This window comes from Geotrypetes seraphini, chromosome 7 (assembly GCF_902459505.1).
Source record: "Geotrypetes seraphini chromosome 7, aGeoSer1.1, whole genome shotgun sequence".
Classification (NCBI taxonomy): domain Eukaryota; kingdom Metazoa; phylum Chordata; class Amphibia; order Gymnophiona; family Dermophiidae; genus Geotrypetes; species Geotrypetes seraphini.
In genome coordinates, this window is record NC_047090.1 from 73,501,812 (window position 1) to 73,523,089 (window position 21,278).

The following is a 21,278-nucleotide window of genomic DNA, read 5'->3' on the forward strand; positions in this document are numbered from 1 at the left end:
TTTATGAAAGGACTTTTCCATGTCAATCCTCCTCTCAAACCTCCTCCAGTGGTTTGGGACCTCAACGTTGTCCTTTCTTGTCTTATGAAACCTCCTTTTGAGCCTCTCAACAAGGCTCCACTGAAGTTTCTTACTTGGAAAGTGGTTTTTCTGGTTGCCCTCACTTCTGCCCGCAGGGTCATTGAGCTTCAGGCCTTAGTGGCGGACCCACCTTTTAAAGTATTCCATCATGACAAGGTGGTCCTTCGCACTCATCGAAATTCCTGCCTAAAGTGGTCACTGAATTTCATCTCAACCAATCCATAGTTCTTCCTGTCTTTTTTCCAAAGCCTCATTCTCATCCTGGAGAATCAGCTCTTCACACTCTGGACTGTAAATGTGCTTTGGCTTTCTACCTGGATCGCACCAAACCACAAACTTTTTGTCTCCTTTGATCCAAACAAGTTGGGACGACCTGTATCGAAGCGTACCATCTCCAACTGGATGGAGGCTTGCATCTTTTTGCTATGCCCAGGCTGGATTACCCCTTCCCTGTAAGGTCACAGCCCATAAGGTCAGAGCAATGGCGACCTCTGTAGCCTTCCTCAGATCGACACCGATTGAGGAGATTTGTAATTTACCTCTCATTATTGTCTGGATACTTTCTCCAGGCGGGATGGACAGTTTGGCCAAACAGTATTACAAAATTTATTCTCCTAAGTTGCCAACTCTCCCACATCCCATTGAGGTTAGTTTGGAGGTCACCCACTAGTGAGAATACCTGCCTGCTTGTCCTGGGATAAAGCAATGTTACTTACCGTAACAGTTGTTATCCAGGGACAGCAGGCAGCTATTCTCGCGTCCCACCCACCTCCCCTGGGTTGGCTTCTCTGCTAGCTACCTGAACTGAGGAGACACGCCTGGACCATCGGGCGGGAAGGCACTGGCGCATGCGCGGTGCGGGCATCTTGAAACTTCTGAAGTTTCTGCAAGCAAGACTGCTTGTGAGACATCCGTATCGGGGCTCTGTCGGATGACATCACCCACTAGTGAGAATACCTGCCTGCTGTCCCTGGATAACAACTGTTACGGTAAGTAACATTGCTTTTTGGGATAGTGGTGTCACTTTGAGGGATGCTATGAAGGGTTTTTTTTGTATGGGGGGGGGGTAGGGTTTCAAGTACAGAGAGCGATGGTGTTCACTTTGTTTTTGAGAGCCATAAGTTAGAGAATGACACAGGGTCTGTTTACCGTGGTAAACCGTGATCGCTGCAATAAATCCGCAGTAATGGGGACACGTGCAACTAGTTTGCCGCAGGAATGGGGACAAGATCTTTTACCGTCCCCATAGGAATGGGGCCAAGATCTTTCACCGCTCCGTGGAAGCGGTGAAAAGTCTTGCTCCTGTGGTAAAAAAATTGTGCCTGTGTCAGACTCAGTATCTCCTCCCCAGCTTCTTTTGGGCCTATTTTACCTTCAGGAGCCAGCCATGCGACAATGAAGACAGAAGGAATCCAAAACCAAAGCCTGAGACCAATGTGATTTGAAGAATAAAATTACCAGACAACAAAAGGTGTATAAAAAAATTTATTTTATATTTTGTGATTAGAATATTTCAGATTTGAAATATGTATCTTGCTAGAGCTGGTATTATACATAACTGGGGACCGCAAAGCCCAGGCTGTGCTTCTTTAGCTTCCAGGCTTAGGGTTCTCTCTCTGACCAGGGGATTAGTTGCTCTCCCCTAACACTATTCCTGCCATGTGTGACTAAAGTATTCTGTTAGCTTGATTTTTCTATATAGAATTCTGTAGTAATTTGGTTTGTTCTGTTTTCACAATAGTGGAGGGGATATTTGTGAAAGGGAGGGGAGACAGGGGTTTTGTTGGTCCTTGCTCTATTATTTGTGTTTATAAAATGACAATTAAACTAAAGCTTAACTTTGTATATCGAGTCATCATTCTGTGAAAGTTCAACTCGGTTTACAGCAATTAAATAAACAGGGAATGATTTACAAATGATAAATAGAAGATAGCAAAATTTCAAAAATTAATTTTCAAAATGTTTGGCAAATAGAGTAGTTTTTAAAGATTTATACGGAAAAATAGAAATGAACTGGAACTCCTTAAAAAAAAAAAAGAGAGAGAGAGAGATCATTCCAGAGTTGGGAGAATTTAAAGACCTAAGATTGACTGAAGATCTTGACTCCTTTAATCCCATTTTTAGAAGGAAGGAAGAGTTTAAATTGTTGGATACCTCTTGCAAAGGAGAATCGTTAAACCTTCCAAAATAAAGGAATAAGAGGATTAAAGATACCACGTAGAGTTTTAAAAGAAATACCAAGTTCATTTAAATTGAATTCTAAAATAAACCGGGAGCCAATGAAAACTCTGAAGCAGAGGGGTCACATAGTCAAATTTACGTTTTCCAAAGATCAGCTTCGCAGCAGTATTCTGAATTAATTGTAATCTTATGAAGACAAATTTTTGTAATGCCATGGTAGATAGTGTTACAGTAATCAAGAAGAGATAATATAATTGATTGAACTAAGATAGAAAAATGATGGCGATTGTACAGAATAGTCTCTTTATACTTTAATAAAATAAGTTCAATATAAAATCATAACTATTTGAGGCTTGTGTGGGTGGGATCTGACAGTTTGCAGGGTAGGGATGGGGACTGAGCTCGCAGGGACGGGAATGAGCTCACGGGGAAGGGGTGGGAATGGTGATAAATTTTTTTTCCCCATGTCATTTTCTACCATAAGTAGATCTAGTTTCAGAATACCCCAAATTTATATGAAAGATTTGCAAGCATTATACTTTCATTTTATGCAAATCTGTCAGCCTATCCATTACAAGGTATCCCCCGATAACCTATTTTATGTTCTCATCTGTCAGTGAACATTTACTAACAGAATGTGAACATATGAAAGCATACCTGTCACTGTTTATGGTAGTAATGTTTACACTACTATTGTCTGAATGTGTAGTCTGAGTGTTAATATAATGGTACAGTAGGGTAAAGGCTTAATATTTGTGGATCCTGATTCAAAGTACATATTTCAGGTGAGAGAGCGGGATGATGTGCTCTGCTCTGCACAGGAAGCAGCAGAAACTCTGCAAGGCAAGTTAGAGAAAGTGATTACCGAACAGCAAGACCTCCAAATATTAAATATCAGCTTATCAAATACTTGCCAGGCACTTCAGCTAAAAGTGAAAGAACAGAGTAAGTAGTCAAAATATTTCTCCTTTGATGTATCTACAGCACTAATTTTCTTGGATTGACATTCCATGAATCTGATAGTATAGATAAAAATGAAATTGTATTTTTTAGTATTGATCTTACCTGAAACATTTCTTTTCTAGTATTCTCTGCATTCTCCTATTTTTTATTCATTCCCTTCTATGTCCCTTTGTTGCTGTTTACTGCATATTAAAGTTAAATTTTATGTAAAGGATAAAAGGTCATGGACTTGATGTACAACCAAAGTGGTTTACATATTCTGTGCAGGTACTTTTTCTCTCCCTATTGGGTTCACAATCTGTTTTTATACCTGGGACATTGGAGGGTTAAGTGACTTGCCCAGGATAGTACTGTAGGGACAAACCACCAACATAGATCATTTTAATGCTAAACTGTATATTTGAACTTCATGAGTTGACTGCAAGCATTCTGTCCTCTTAGGATTGTATATTATGAGTTGTTTCAGTTCCTTGAATAAAATTCCTGTGCAGTTCTGACATTTTCTTTTTTTGTATGGGTTCCACTGTTTAAAAAGAACGATCCTTGTATTTGTAATCACAACAGTTGTTTAATAAAATTTTTAGAAAGAAAGCAGTAAAAACCAGTGAGAAAGTTGTTTTGGATGGCTAAATTCCATATTAGAAGAGCAGATGAAATAAGTGAAACCATTTTCCTTCTGTTTAAGCAAAAATACTGTGTTGCAAACAGGAAACCTGATGCACAGCACCTATATTTTCAAAAATATACTTTCTAGAGGTCAATGTTTAAATCTACCCACACAAAACAATTAACTTGCCTAGATTGCCCATTTTGAATATTTTCCTGTTGTCTAGCCAACTTGTGTGTGGACTTCTACCACACATGAATTTAAGATACTATATAGGTCCTGGACCTGATGGGCCGCCGCGTGAGCGGACTGCTGGGCATGATGGACCTCAGGTCTGACTCAGCAGAGGCACGGCTTATGTTCTTATGTTATGTAAGCCTTATTTCAAGGTGCTCTCAGCAAGTAGAATGTAGTGCGCACTTGATATTTGCAAAATGTACATTATTCTAATCATAAAATAAGATACAAATTGCACAATTGCTTCTAGAGCAGTGTTTTTCAACCGCTGTTCCGCGGCACACTAGTGTGCCGCGAGATGTTGCCTGGTGTGCCGCAGGGCCGCCATCAGGGCAGTACTACCAGTCCTGCATTCAGGGGCCCGGAGCTGACAGGGGGCCTGAGGCAGGGGCGCCAGTGGCTCGCCAAGGCAAAGTGAGTCGATCACCCAGGACTCACTTTGTCTTGGCGATCTAATCTATCGAGCCGATAAGTCTTCTTCTCCCCGACGTCAATTCTGCAGTCGGAGAGGAAGTTCGGGCCAGCCAATCGCTGCCTGGCTGGGCGGAACTTCCTCTCCGATTGCAGAATTGACGTCAGGGAGAGCATGCGTCGGCGTTGGCTTTGGGGCCTGTTATCCATTGGTGGGTCCTGTTCCCCGATGGCAGTGGCTTGGGGAACGGCAGGGAGAAAGAAAGAAAGGGGGCAGGCAGGGAAACAGAAGGAAAGAAGAGAAACAGAAAAAAAGAAAGAAAGGTCAGGGAGAGAGGAAGAAAAAGTTGGGGGAGGGAATGAGGTGTGGAGGAGAGAAAGCATACATGCTGATAGAAGGGAAGAAAGATTGGATGCACAGTCAGAAGAAGAAAGTGCAACCAGAAATCACCAGACAAGGTAGGAAAAATAATTTTATTTTAAATTTAGCAAAGTGGAGGCAGTATTACCACAGTTTTCAAAGGAATTTGCCCAAATAACTTAATAGTTAACTGGGTAAATTCCCAGAGATGAAAACTTCCCTTCACTTACTATGCACAGTTCTGAATTTATATCTGCTGTCTATATTTTACAATATGGTCAGCTTTTACTAAACCGCAATAGTGGTTTTTAGCGCAGGGAGCCTATGACCGTCAAGAGCAGCGCTGGGCATTCAGCGCAGCTCCCTGTGCTAAAAACTGCTATTGTGGTTTAATAAAAAGGATGGAGGGTATATTTGTCTATTTTTGTATGCTATAAAAACCAAATACAGAGAGAGACTGAGAGCTGTTGACGAAGAGCTACGTGTGTGTCTTTCTTCGATTCCAGCCAGAATATCAGCTTTGTGTTCAGCCAAACAGGCCCAGGTTTCGCACTGAATAAAGTATTTTATAATTTTTCACTATTCTGTTTACTTAATATTTCATAATAAAGTAATTATAAAATACTTTCTTTGTGTTTATTTGATTCCTATTCAAGAGAATTACTTTATATATAGTCAATATAGGCACAGAGTTAAATTTTTTAACATTTTCTAATGGTGGTGTGCCTCGTGATTTTTTTCATGAAACAAGTGTGCCTTTGCCCAAAAAAGGTTGAAAAACACTGTTCTAGAGCATTTACTGAATATTCATTTTCAAAGTGCTTACTCGCTGAGGAATTTCTTTGAATATTAGCACCTATAAGCTTTACAGTTATGTAAGTTATTTTTAGATGTTCTGTAGCATGACATTTTTGTTTAGAACTTGTCAGTGCAAAATTATTTATAGCATAAAACTGATAAAACAGAATATGAATTGGAGAACAAATGTGCTGAACTTGGGGCACTAATAAGGATGAATATTAATTTTTTTTTTTCTTTGATCATGTTTTACGTGTGGCCTATTCTTTCAGCAGATGTAAGTTTTATGCTAAAATTCAGGAAATTCTGACCTGTTTGGAGGCATGCATTTTAAATAGGATTTTTTATTCTTAAATATCAGAAGCAATATAATCCAATTTTAAGAACATAAGAATAGCCTTATTGGGTCAGAGCAACGGTCCATCAAGCCCAGTAGCCCGATCTCACGGTGGCCAATTCAGGTCACTAGTACCTGGTCAAAACCCAAGGAGTAACAATATTCCATGCTACTGATACAGGGCAAAAGTGGCTTCCCCCATGTCTTAACAGACTCTGGACTTTTCCTCCAGGAAATTGTTCAAACCTTTCTTACCACAACCTCTGGCAATGCATTCCAGAGCTTAACTGTTCTCTGTGTGAAAACATTTCCTCCTATTGATTTTAAAAAGTATTTCCCTGTAACTTTGAGTGTCCCCTAATCCGTGACGGAGTAAAAAAATCGATCCATTTGTACCTGTTCTAATCCACTCAGGATTTTGTAGACTTCAATCCTATCTCCCCTTAGCTATCTCATTTCCAAACTTAAGAGCCCTAACCTTATTTTTATTACTGTAGGCATTAGTTTGATATCTATTCCATCTAAGTAGACTTTTTAAAAAAAAAATATTAAAATCTAGCACATTTTCAGATTGTTGGCAGCAATTAAGTGCACACTGCATAAATCCTAAACCCCTTCAGTGCTGAGTTAGTTTTAATATTGTGCAGTTTCTGCCAATTTGAAGACCTTACTGCAGATGGATCTCCCAAGTTCAGAGGTTGGTTTTCTGTATCGGCATAATCTTAGGCAAGATATGTTATAAATGTATGGTTCAAGTTTTTCATATAAGACATATGGCAATGAAAATAGACCCTATCCCTAAAACATTTATTTTAGGCTTAAGCTATATTCTTTGACTATGGTAAGTGAATGCCCTTTTTAGATGGGGTACTGGTTGCTAAACCTTATCCTTGCTCTGCCAAAATAACAAAACATTCTCACCAAGTTTTCAAACTTAAGTATTTTTTCTTCCAAATTAGTGAGGTGTGTTTTGAAGATATTTAACACTCCTCCATACCATCCCTGTGGTAAAACTGTTACCTTTTCCACAGGGAAATTGCATATCATCCCCATCTGTTATTGAATTACTATGGTTACCATGGTTTTGCCACTTCCCATTTCTCTGTTATATTCTGTTTCCTCTAAATTTAATTCCTGAAGTATACCTGAAAATCAGGCCTCCTTGAGTTTGGCCTGTCTGATACATTGTGGGTTTACGGTGATCACTATGAATCTTGTTTGTGCCTGCTTATTCATTTTCAAATCACTTGATCTATCATGATTTCAAGTTTTTGCATGAATGTGTTTGAAAATATCATTTAAAAAGATGACCTGAAAATATCTGACTGCAAATTAACTAAAACTGTTCAACTTCTCCATTTTGTTCTTCCAACTGATCACATTTCACACTAATTCTACTATCTGTGATGCATAATATAATTTTTTTTCTTACAAATTGGGTACTGCTTATGTGAATTAAACTTGTTTTTTGTTTAAATCTTTATTGATTTTCAAACTTTGATAGTGCAATACAATTGGTAAATCATAAATACTGCATAAAAAGCATTAATAACTATACAATTATTTCATTAAACAATCATTTACTCCCATCCTCATCTTAATTATTAAAACAATAATACATATGATGTGATTTCAATATAATAATTAAATAATTTAACTCCTCAACGTACATTTCCCTTCCCCCACCCACCCTCCCTGGATGTATAAAGAAATCTAATGAAAAGGGAAGAAACATGACCCTTGCTGTAATGCAACAAAAGTAGTCAACGGACTCCATACATCATTAAAGGACTTACTAGTCCCCAAATGTTCCACCATCATTCTTTCATATTTATATGTGGTACACACATTTACCCACCATAAAGTATAATTAATCCTGTCATGGGTCTTCCAATTATGTGTGATCAGTTGAATACCTATTCCTGTCATGATCAGGAAAAGGCGACTTTTATACTTGTCTAAAGTAGGCTTAACATGAAGTAACGTACCACAAATTAAAGCCTCATAGGATAAGGGGATAGATGACCCAAGAATGAGATTTATTTGTCCCCAAATTGACTTCCAGAAATCAAGTATCAGTGGACAAAAATATAACATGATCCAAAGTCCCTATATCAATATGATAATGCCAGCAGTCCTTATGGTTAAACTCCAAGATTCAAGTAGGCAATGCTGGGATCGCCTGGAAGAATTGGATGCAGGTAGGTATTCGGACATTGGTGGATGTTATATCTAATGAGAAACTGCTTGATTTTTCACGGCTGCAACAATCATTTGTCATTCTAAAGTCCCAACAGTATAGGTGGTTGCAGTTGAAGCAGGCTATTCAGAGTGGGTTCCCTAAGTGGAAAAACTTAACTTATTACAGCTTGCAGATCCTTTGCTACCAGACAGATTAGTAGGGCATCAGGTACAAATTGATTTCTGAATTTTTAAATAAGAAGCCAAAAAATAGTCTTAGATATTTGGAGCATCGAGATAAAACAGTATATTTCTGTGTCTCGTTGGCCACAAATTTGGACTTGAAGGTTGAAATGTACAGCGTCAGCATCTATGAGACAAACATGGTTATTTTTATTGCATAGGATTTTTTTGGACCTCAGTTAGATTACAAAAAATAGTGAATTAAACTTAATGTAAGCTACTCTAGTTTTTATGTTTTGAAAACATTACCTCCAGAAGTTTCAACTAAGTTCTGTTCAAACTGAAATGGTGCTATGTAAAGTCCTTAGCTGCTGGGTTCAGATGTTTGTGATTATGAATTGGTACAAAATTATGTAATAACTAAAATTTGCTTTTTTGCAAGTCCAAGATGTCTTTTCTTCCTTTTGATTTTATATAGAGTTTTAGTAACCTCTGTTCAATTTTTTTGTACCACTCTTGAATTCAGTGCAAACTGTGGGCTCCTTTTCTTAAGGTGCACTAACAATTAGCATGCGCCAATTCTAAGAAGCCCATAGGAGTTCAAATGGGCTGCTTAGCATTTAAGCACACGTTAATCGTTAGCATACCTTTGTAGTAAAAGGAGCCCTGTGAGTTGTCTCGTGGTTTTTATGGTTGCAGTTATATTGCGTCACTTCCATTAACTGCACTTCTTATATATGCATGTACTACATTGGAAAAAATACATACGGGATCAAAACTCAAAGAAAACACTAATTAATACTTAATATTTAAAAATTTTCTGTATGTATATCTGTGTGTATAGTTTGTATTTATTTCCTTTTGCCTAAAGATTTTGGGGAAAATTATGCATAAGCTGTATAGGTAGAATATAAGTACTTTTAAATAAAATATATTCATATAGAAGGTAGTGTACAGTTGTATAATATCAATTAAATATGGCAAATGTTTAATTATGTAAGCCATTCTTCTACTGTCTACCTTGAACCTCATTGCTTTTGGTAGCAGTATTATAAGGCTCTAGATCAGGGGTCTCAAAGTCCCTCCTTGAGGGCCGCAATCCAGTCGGGTTTTCAGGATTTCCCCAATGAATATGCATGAGATCTATATGCATGCACTGCTTTCAATGCATATTCATTGGGGAAATCCTGAAACCCTGACTGGATTGCGGCCCTCAAGGAGGGACTTTGAGATCCCTGCTCTAGAGAGTGTAACATAAATTTTGTAGCTACTTTTAGAAGGTCAAAATACAAAGAGAACCATGTTTTAATTTGGTAATTTTGAAATAGAAAATTACACCCTCTATACTAGTATTTCAGCTTTCTTATGCAATAAGAGCGGAAATCAAGATGTTATACTTTTTGTTGCCATCTTCCACAGCCACTATCCAATCACTGAGAGAAAAATTATCTGAAAGGCAACTTTGTGGATTCTGTAAGGTATGAAATTTAAATCATCACTGGTGGTGGGAGCTGGCAGTTCATATAAAAGTAACTGGTTTTAGAGGGCTGGGAGGAAGTCTTCTGTTTTTTTTCAGATTTTAAAATGTTAATATCCAAAGAGATCTTTGTTGTGGAATTGTATGTGTTTATATACTGAAATTGCAAAAAAAAAAAAAAAAAATAGACTTGAAAAATCACTAAACCTAATTTCTAGTGCATTAGGTGTCATTCTGGACAGATAAATAATAACCCAGTGCTCGTGAGCCATTCAGAAGGAATCCACTCTAGCTTTTGAATCTCTCCTTTTCACCATTCAGGTTTCCTTCTGAATGCAAGCCAGAAGGAGTCTTTCTGATCTACTCCGCTTATTTCTTTATTTTAGTTGGCTTTATCAGTCTTTTCACAATCCTTTTGCTTCATTTTGGTGCTAAGAGCTCCCCTAGTCGAGGGGACAGCTCTGCCTGTGTGGAGGAGAATCGGACTACAGTCTTCAGCTGACAGGCCAATCAATCCCTTGTGGTACCTGTTGGCCAGCCTGCAGAAGCCTTTTTGGAGTTCGAGGACCCTATTCCTTGTAGCATTTCAGGGGCTTGAATGTAGGTTATTAGTCATCCATAGGGGGCTCAGTGGGGTCTCACATGGTGCTGGCTAGGTTTTGCCTCACTCCTTTCACATCCACAGGGATTGGAGATTCAGTCAGACACCTAAAGATTCAGCACTAGAAGGACATTCCATTTTGAGGCAGTGATTTCTCCCAGATCCAGCTACCTCTGGAGCTGAGGAATGTTGCAGGTCACAGTGAGTAAAGCTGTTACAGCCTATGAGGAAGATCAGGGGAAGGGGGGGGGGTCTGTAAATCTTTTTTCTTTTTTTTTAAGGTTTCTGCCTGTCCCCCACCTCTAAAATCCTAAAATTCCTAGGTTTTTTCTGTTTCAGCATTTTTTAGGTGTTTTTTGCCGGCACCCATTTTAGATTTTCCGATTATTATTATTTTTTTTTAAAGTTCCCTAAAAGCTTCTAATCACCTCATTTTACCTCAAAACTTGTAGGGATAGAGTACTCAGGCTTTTTTAACCCTAATTTATTTCAGGTTTATGCTGGATGGGCACCCGAAGAGCTCCTTGCGCCATGTGCTGCAAAGCACTTGAAGGGGGGCAGAAGTGGTCAGCTTAGCCTCCCCTTTGCTCTCTAGGGCCAAGGAATTGATGTGAATCTTGTTGATTGGGGCTAAATTTCTTTTTAAGCCCTGGAATGGTGACCATCCTAAATGAAGGGATGCAGAGGCTACGGAGCCCGAGACGTAAACTGGAGTCCTCTACACAGCATTTTCTCCAGAATTTGTTAATTTGATGTGGAGAGCCATTCAGGACAGCCAAACTTCCAAAGGGAAGTCTGGCAGAGCACCTGAAGTCGCACGAGGGGATGGGGGCTCCCAGGGTGCATCTGTCTCGCTGGATGAGGCTAGCCAGGATCTTGGGGGGCCTTTCCAAGGACGATTTAGAGGATGAAGGATCTCTTACTATGCCCGTACTGTCTTGTGCATCCTCCTTGTTGGGAGATGCAGGGTCGCAAACGTGTGTATGTATGTTAGATCCAGTAGGGGCCCTCGGTCAAGGGGATGATTCCACATTATTCTGTCTGTTCAAACCTTTGACTCCATTGGATCTTATTACTGATTCTCTGTAGGAGATAAACTTGGATGCCCAGCAAGTCCCCTCTGCTCTTTAATGAGCAGAGTGAGCCCAGTCGTCTTAATTTTCCTGGCATCCTGATATTTATGTATTGGTCATGGAGCATTGGAATACTCCTGAAGAGGCCCTTAACCCTTTCAGGACCAAGGGACATATTTGTCCCATAACTTTAAAATCCTATAAATTTTGATTGGGATAGTCTACAGTTCTAAATTTGATAAGTACGGATTCCATATGATACTGCCTTTATGTAAACAAACTGGTTCCGACATTCATTCATTAGCGTCGTTGCTAGATTGACGAGAAGATTCACTTGCCACACTGTCCATAAGCCAGAAGTGTGATTTTTTTAAATAAAAATAATGATATTTCACAAAAAAAAATCAATTTTTTGGCATCTGCAAGCCCTTTTTACCATAAAAGTCGTCAAAACCACAAAAATTGGCCTACGATCCTTATGGTCCTGAAAGGGTTAAAGTAGTCAGGACAGTGGCTTGGCTGTATCCAGTGGTGCAGGAGTGTCTCCAGATGTTTACTCATCCCAAGTTGGATTCCTTGGTAGTGCAGGTTACCAAATGCACATCCCTGCCAAGTGGGGGAGGCATTAGCATGCAAGGGATACTCGGATGTAGTCATTGCTACTTTGCTCAGGTCCAAAAAGCAGTCAACTGTTTGCCAATGCTAAGGCATGGAAAACTTTCCAGCACTGGTCCTTTATGGAAAAGGAGGAACCTTTCTCTGATCCGGTCTCTGGGGTGTTAACTTTCCTTCAGGCTGGCCTTGACAAGGGACATGGTGCATCCCTTAGAGTCCAAATAGCAGGACTCTTGTTTTAGACCATAGAGCTACAGTGCATTGACGTCACATCCAGACATAGCAAGATTCCAAAAGAGAGCACTGTGTCTCGGGCCTTCGGTAAAATCTCCATTCCCTTCATGGGACCTTAATGTGGTTTTTCAGGGTTTCAACCAAGCTCAATATGAGCCACTGAAAGAAGTGTCTTTGGATCTGATGCTCAAGACGGTTTTTCTTGTGGCCATTATCTCAGCGAGAAGGGTCTCGGAGCTATAGGCTCTCTTGCAAAGAACCTCCTTAAATTCACAGAAACTGGAGTTTCTTTATGCACAGTCCCATCCTTTTTGCCAAAGGTTGTTTCAATGTTCCATGTCAAATAATTCAATTACCAGTGTTCCAGCCTAACGGTTCAAAGAAGAAAGACCAGATTATTCGCTGATAGCCTGAACTCATTGGTAACGTCAAGATATCTGACCATCTCTTTGTGCTGACAAATCTAGCTAGGCGTGGTGCACCGGCTTCCAAGGCCACAGTTTCCAGATGGGTCTGTAGGACTATTTTATAAGCATATATTGCTTGTGAGAAGTAGTTGCGAATTTCTGTATAGGCACATTCGACTAGAAGCGTGGCTTCTTCATGGACAGAAGCTTGGGTGGCCTCTCCAGAGGACTTTGTCCATTCTACATACATTTTCCAAGTTTTGCAGAATGGATGTAGCATCAAGGGAAGACTCCACCTTTGGGTACACAGTGGTCCCATCCTAGATTTCTGGAACTGCTTTTGAATGTCCTATCCATACCGAATAACACACTTAATGCACTAGAAAGAGAGATTAGATTCTTAACCTTGCTAATATCTTTTCTAGTAGATAGGTGTATTATTCTGGACTCCTGCCCTGTCATTTGTACCCTGCGCCTGTCTACTGTTTCAATCAAAGTTTGTATTCAGCCTGAAATTTTGATGCCAGTCAGACCTTAAGGGTATGCAGAATAGCTTTTTGCTATAGTGTTCTGGGGTATTTGCTCCATAAAGGTTTCTTTTTACCATGCTTGTTTCTCATGTTTTAATTCTTCAATGGCTGCGTTTTAACATGTCCATTATGTTTTCAGAGCAGAACATACTTGTTCTTTGGGGAATTTCCCCATACCCCTCCTTCACAGGTGTTTTCTAGAGGGGGATATCGCCTGCTTTGGAACAAATTGAAGGGGACAGAAGAGCCTTCTGGTGAAGTAGGAGGGATTCAAAAGCTGGACTTGATTCCTTCTGCACAGCTAGCAAGCATTGTGATATTACCTGTACATCCAGAATGATATTGGCAAGAGTAAGAACCTAATCTCTATCAAACTTTCCGTGAAACGTCAAGCAATTTATATGTAATTTAGCAATTATAGGAAGACTTAAATTTGGAATCTTATGAAATATGTTCCTTTGGTGAATATTTATAGTTAACCTTTGGAGCATTGGACTTTTTGTCAAGATATCCAGACTTTAGAAACCCTTCCTAGCAGAGATGCTCAATGTCTGTCCTCACAGTCTGCAATCCAGTTGGGTTTTCAGAATTTCCCCAATGAGTATGCATGAGATCTATTTACATATAGTGGAGGCAGTACATGCAAATAGGTCTCATGCATATTCATTGGGGAAATCCTGAAAATCCAACTAGGTTGCAGACAGTGTGGACTACTTGAAAGCGTTTAGTCATTTGAGGCTATAAAATACTGTGAATGAAGAAGTTAATACTTAACAGATGCAGGGGAACCCCAAAACATTGTTTAGAGACTTGGTGGCAGTTTTTCATACTGCCATGCAAAAGATTTGGATTGAATTTTCAACCTGCTGCTTTTAGGTGGGCAGGGGTGGGGAATTGCCAGCATTGCAGAACTGTGCCACCAGATAACTAGAACATAGGGTGTACATCAGGGGTGCCCAAATGGTCGATCGTGATCGACCAGTAGATCGCAAAGGCAACACGAGTCAATTGTGTTGCCTTTGCAATCTTGTTCTTCCTTCCTCCCCTAGCCAGGCCAGGCATGTACAAGCACCAGATCCACAAGACTTCATCTCCGATGTCAATTCTGACGTTGGAGAGAAAGTTCTGAGCCAGCCAATCACTTCTGAATTGACGTCGGAAGTGAAGGCCTGTGGGCCCGGCTTGTACACGCCAGTCCTGGCTCGAGGAAGCAGGGAGAAATCGGCATGGTGGCTTATGAGAGGAGGAGGAGGGGAGGGGGGCGGTAGGGAGAGAGAGAAAAAGAATCAGGGAAGTGGAGAAATCAACATGATGGCTTGGGGGGCAGGGGGAGAGAGACGCAGGCAGGCAGGGGGAGAGAGACAGAAAGGCAGGCAGGCAGGGGGAGAGATATGGAGAGGGGGGTAGGGGGTGAGAGAAAGAAAGACAGATAAAGAGGGGGACAGGGGGAGAGAGAAAAAGACAGAAAAAGAGGGGGACGGGGGAGAGAGAAAAAGACAGAAAAAGAGGGGGGACGGGGGAGAGAGAAAGAAGGAGACGGAAAGAAAAGGGGAGGGTGCAGAAAAAGACAGAAAGAAATATTGGATTTACAGAAGAAGGAAGTGGAACTAGAGACATGAAATTACCAGATAAAAAGGTAGGGAAAATGATTTTATTTTCAATTTAGTGATCAAAATGTATCCGTTTTGAGAATTTATATCTGCTGTCTATTTTGCACAATGGCCTCATTTTACTAAACCGTGATAGTTGTTTTTAGTGCAAGGGGCATTCAGCGCAGCTCCCTGCACTAAAAACTGCTATCAGTTTAGTAAAAGAGGAGGGGATATATTTGTCTATTTTGTATAGTTGTTACTGAAGTGACATTGCATGTTTTAAAGTCATCTGCCTTGACCTCTGAAAAAAAAAACCCCCGAATACAAATGATGATTAACATTTTCTCTGCATATAGTGTACTTTGTGTTTTTAAAAACGTTATTGTTGGTAGATCATTTTGAATTGGTCATTTTAAAAGTAGCTCGCAAGCCAAGAAAGTGTGGGCACCCCTGTTGTACACCTAATGAAATGCAGGAGTAACTGATCTGTACATGATCTTGCTGTGGTGGTTAGGCTAGAAGATAAGAGGAGCTAAGATATAAAGGGAAAAATCCCTGGGGAACTCTGAATGAAGTTGTCATGGTGTTGGAGCCCTAGTATGTGTTGAATTAGGATAAAACTTGTATTAAAAAAACTTGTACTGTAACTATGGCAAATTGTAACCTGTTAACTGTAACCCATTCTGAGCTCGTTGGGGAGAATGGAATAGAATTAAATAAATAAGAAACTTCAGAATCGAGCACCCTCGCCCTCTCCTAGCTCAATTAGCTTTTAGGCCCCTAATATGCTCCTCAAAGAATGCTTTTAAATATTACTTTTGTAGTGGGTGGGTGTAACACTCACACAAATGAAGACAGTTTTTTTTCAATAGTCACTTACCAAGATAAATGGGTATTTGAAAATTGACCATCATTCCTGTAGGTAAAAGTATACATTGATGTTTGTCAGGATCTATTGTTTTGCTTTGACTGCTGCAGCTTTTTGCTGCCCACTCTCCTCCTGGTTCCCCTCCCCCAGCCTAATTGTTGGGTTGCTACTGGTTCCTTCTGAATCAGAAATACAAAGAACAGCTGAACAAAAAAAAATTGTGTACACCCTAAATATGTTTCAAATTGGAAGAGGCAAATATTGAGTGGGAGGGATGGTTTTTATTGATAGAACTGATTTTTCATATCAGAATTGTGTGGTAGCAATCTGTTCTGAATGTTCTGTTGTATATATGAGTGCATGTATCATGATTACTTTAATTTTCTTCTAGATTTGGCATTTTTCTATTTTTTATTTTTTACCAGTATTACAATTAAATGCTTTGCTTATCTATTGAATATAACTACACTGTGAACTGAAAACCCCCCCACCTTATCTTCCACAGAACTTGGCCGATTTCTTATGAAATTTAGTGTGCAAATATTTCCCACCGCACCACAGCACTACCTTGCGAAAATGAATTGTTACTATGGGATACACGCAGAAGCAGATGATGTCTCTGTATCAAAATGGTTTTCACTGCAGAAGACCAAATTCTGATAAAGAACTTGGTACTGCCAAAAGGTTACAGCAATCGGTGATTGTTGAAAGAGTTCCCACAGAAGGGTTAGAACAAAAACAGTCTTGATGTGCTGCTACACAAGATCCGAGCAACAGGCACTATGGATCATAAGCAGAGGATGACCATGCTTGATTCACACACAAGAGCATATTGACATTGTATGTGATCTTATACTGAGCCAGGAGGACGTGCCGCAAACACACTGAACAACTCTCCAAATAGCAAGAGATGGAAGGAATAAGCCAGTCAACTGTGGTTAGGATAATTCATGACATTCTGAAATTAAAATGTCTTAAAGTATCATGTCCAAGAGTTAACTTTACACAACAAAGAGAGATGCCTGAAATGGTGCAAGCAGCTTGACTAAATACCCGGAGTACAGTGTTGAAGATATTTACAGTAGCTCCACTGATTTGATACACAGAATTATTGCCTATACGTACCTTCAGCATGAGGTTAATGCCAAACGCCTACTACAGACCTTCAGCCAATCAGTCATGGTCTCTGTCGCAATCTTGAAACTTTGATTCACAGATCTGTTCTTAATCGATCCTGAGGTTAAGATCAACAGCGCATACTACTGGGACGTCCTCCTGATACAGAAGCTGTTGCCAGTGATCCGTTGCATGTTGGGAGACTATTTTATCTTCCAACAGGACAATGCCCCAGCACATTGAGCAAAGGACATCATGGAACTGCTACACTGGGAGACTCCAGACTTCATTGGTCCAGACCTCTAACCTGCAAATTCACCAGACCTAAAACCAGTTGACTACTGGATCTGGAGGCTGATACATGAATGTGTCTACCAGATAGTGATATCTGACATCAAAGACCTTAAACAGCACCTCATATCTGTGCTGAGCTGAAGCAGTGTCATTGACAAGTCCATAGATCAGTGGCAGCCAAGGGTGTGCCTTCATGCAAAGGGAGTGCAGTTCGAACATCTACTTAGTTGAAACCTTACTTTTTGACTTAACATTTTTCTGCAAGATACGCCATAAAACTTTTTTGATGTATTTCTATTCAGTTTACAATTCATTGTGTTGTGATGTGCTGGGAAATATTTACATTTTACATCAACTTCATTCAGGACACAACACTAAATATCATAAGAATTGGCCGAGTTCTGTGGAAGACACAACAAACAACATTTTGGTATGTTTTTTTCAGTTCAGTGTACATGTTTCTATGTATTTGGTTATTTAATAACCACTAAATCCATCTAAACCACCTTAGGCCTTCCAATAAAAATAGATGGTGTTACATAAATATTTGCATAGCTTCCTTTCTGTATCTCGGATAATACTAGGGTGTATTTCTGTTTGTTTTAAAGAAGCTATTACCTTGCTCTTAGGCCAAACATGCAAATACATTTGAAAATGGATTTTTGCTGTCCTGAAAACCAGCCCTGTCTGCATTTGAAAACCAGAGCTAAGAGCTACTTTAGAATTTAAAAAATTAAAATGTAATATGTAGTATGTCAAAACAAAGATGTGCACATACTCAAGAAGCAGAAAGTTTAGTATTTAAACCTAAGGAAAAAGAATGGAGAAATTGTGTAACGCCTGCATAAAAGTTGCCTAGTTAAGTGAAACATCACTTTATACCATATCTATATTATTCTCTGCTCATTTCCTGGGTTTACCATCTGGTGTTAAAGGAAGTTTAAAATACTATGTTGCAGGCAGTGGCATACTAAGGGGGGACAGACTTAAAGATGGGGGGACAGATTTAAAAATCTCAATATATGCATACTTTGGAAGAAAGGGGAGATATGATAAGGACGTTTAAATACCTGTGTGGCGTAAATGCACATGAGTCGAGTCTCATTTGAAAGGAAGCTCTGGAATGAGAGGGCATAGGATGAGGTTAAAAGGTGATAGGCTCCGGAGTAATCTAAGGAAATACTTTTTTACAGAAAGGGTGGTAGATGCATGGAACAGTCTCCCAGAAGAGGTGGTGGAGGTAGACTGTCTGAATTCAAGAAGGCATGGGATAGACACACGAGAGCTCAGAGAGGAAGAGATAATGATTAGTGTGGATGGGCAGACTGGATGGGCCATTTGGCCTTTATCTGCCATCATTTTTTCATGATTCTATATGTGTCCTCCCTGCCCCTCCCCCTTCCCCCCCCACCCCCCCGGTGCTACTTCCCTTTCCTCATACGTCTTTAACATTCGTGGCGTGAGCAGCAGCCCCAATCTGCTGTTCGCACCAGCATCGGCTCATCGGCTCTTCTTCTGACATCACTTCCTGGACCCGCACCTAGGGAGAGCTGACACAGGTGCGAGCAGCAGGTTGGGGGTTGCTGCTTATGCCGTGAATGTTAGAGATACAGCGGGGAAGGAGCGGGTGGGGTGGAGGCAGAGAAGAGGGTGGGGGAGGGGCAGCACTGCTCCAGGCGACTCTTACCCTCACTATACCACTGGTTACAGGCAATAAATTCTTTACCTGGCAGTGTCCAAAATGTAAAGTGGAAACAGTGGCTTCACGAATGTGTAATCACAAAATTGAAGGAAGGAGTAAAGTGCAAATCTAAAGCTCCAGTCAGTGAGTGGTGTTTTTTATTCAATCCCAGCTGGGACAAACACCATTTAAACAGTCTCAATCATACATGCAAGGTAGACTCGACATGGCCATGATTTGGCAGAATAGCCTAAGTCAGTCACAAGAGAACTTTTTTAAATACAATGTTCAGTTACTTTTAAAAGGTCTCTTGTGACTCCCATTGCAGGCTGGTCACCTGAAACATGGCCATGTCGAGTCCACTTTGCGTATAAATTGAGACTGTAAGTGTTTGCCCAATTGGGATTGAATAAAACTGCTCATTGACTGGAGCTTGATTGGATGCCTTGTTCCTTCCTTCATTTTGTAAAAATATACAGACAAATGCTGACATTAACCCATTAATAATGGCTTCATTAACAAATCCACACGTGGATCAAGTGAAGACAATGTCTCTAATTGAATTCATGAAAACAAAAAAACTGGATACAGATGTTCTGGAGATAATTTATTATACACTGACATATAAAAACATGAAAATACAATGATGAAAAAATACAGTGGCAAAAATCCAACCAGACCCTACACGGTCCGCGTTTCTGCGAACACGCCTTCCTCAGGGGTCCAATGGTTTGCAAACTCACATATAAAGAATTGGACTGAAAACAGTTTATTGTCTTTAAACATGTGAGCAAAGAACATCACTATATAGCGTTTTTTTGCTACTTCAGCTTGTCTGCAATGTTCTTTGCTCACATGTTTAAATATAATAGACTGTTTTCAGTCTAATTCTTTATATGTGAGTTTGCAAACCATTGGACCCCTGAGGAAGGCATGTTCGCCGAAACGCGGACCGTGTAGGGTCTGGTTGGATTTTTGCCACTGACATATAAACACAATGATAAAAAAATAGTGTATAATAAATTATCTCCAGAACATCTGTATCCACAGTTCTTTGTGTTTGTTTTCATCGGTGGATTGTTTTCACTGTGGATCATTGGGTCTCCCCATTTTTTTTTTTTTGTGCTGCTCGAATTGTAACTCACACAGCAACACAGTACACTTGTCTCATTTCAGCAGTTATCAGTTAAGAGGTTGTTGCTCTTTCCTGTATAAAAATTCATCTTTAGCTGTGCCATATTATCCTAGTGTGTACATGTACTATTGAATGATGCCTTCAAATGTTTGAGTCCATTGGTTTCAGTTTGAAAAGACAATTTCTGATGAGACCATTTTAAGTCTCTTCCCTTTTTCCTATGCAAATTTTGTTATCCTGAAAACCAGACCTGATTGTGGTTCTCAAGAATGGATAAGTAGAACTTCTGCACTAATCACATATTTTAATGCTGAGTTTTATTTTTAATCCTCCAGCAGTTTTAAGACTTTAAAATCTCATCCATCCCCCACCTGTACCCACAGGAGTTGACGCTGTTATTTACTTTCTCACAGCCCTCTGTTTCTTCCCCACCCAACAGCCGCCCATGTTTTTTGGGATGATACTCACTGTTCAATCACTGAGTGTTCCAAGCCTGTCTGCTGCTCAGCTGCCTCTCTGGAAATTCCAAGATCAATTCTAGTGCTCCAGTTTTCTCTGTGCATTCCAAGCTTCATTATGGAGTTACCAGAGATTTTGACTACTCCCATAGGAATCCCATGACAATTTTCTTCCATACCCACAGGAATCCTTCAGATTCTGCAAGATTCCCACAGTCCCCATTCCAGTTCAGCTCTCTACTTCCCAGCTAGAGATGTGGGGCCCAGCCAGAGTATTTCTGAAAATGAGACATGAATATCTAGGAGTGGTTCAGAATCACCCCATATAGGTACCTGGAAATGGATGTACAACAGGAAAAAACCATGCCACTAAAAATAAATATCCATGGATTTGTATAAGTCATCCATACAGAAAAAAATATCAAGACTAGATAAGTTCTAGAGGGCTTGAAGAAGCATATATTGCGCCCCCCCCCCTGCATTCACCACTGCTTAAAATGGTTCTGGGACATGACTATACCTTTACACTTTTTATGCAAAATTTCGATAATATGGAATGAATTGAAATTTTAGAAGCTCATATTAACATGAAATTTAGATGTTTAATGGAATATAGTGTCTAATGGCTATAGAGTTTTTTTATGTGACAACTGTCTTCAGTCAATCTCAGCTATCTGCTCAAAGACAAGTACTTTGCTTTTATTCCTTTTATTTTTATTTGTGTTTTAACATCAACTGGACCCCTGAGGAAGGCGTGTTTGCCGAAACATGGACCGTGTAGGGTCCAGTTGGACTATTACATTTGTATTTGTATTTTTATGATTTTATTGTGAAGAGAAAAATCATTTTCAGAACCT

General features: G+C 39.9%; 1 protein-coding gene across 5 annotated transcripts in view; it reads left to right on the plus strand.

The window, feature by feature from the left end:
* The window catches only part of LOC117363329 (lymphoid-restricted membrane protein-like), a 248,868-nt gene that overhangs the window by 121,688 nt on the left and 105,902 nt on the right, over positions 1-21,278 (plus strand). For all 5 annotated transcript variants that reach the window (XR_004540024.1, XM_033950851.1, XM_033950852.1 and 2 more), the window contains 2 exons: positions 3,048-3,207; positions 9,760-9,818. Coding sequence is in view for 4 of the 5 variants with exons in the window: in XM_033950851.1 (XP_033806742.1) it covers positions 3,048-3,207; positions 9,760-9,818 (219 nt within the window). In the remaining variant the exon portion in view is untranslated. The remainder of the gene's footprint in view (positions 1-3,047; positions 3,208-9,759; positions 9,819-21,278) is intronic.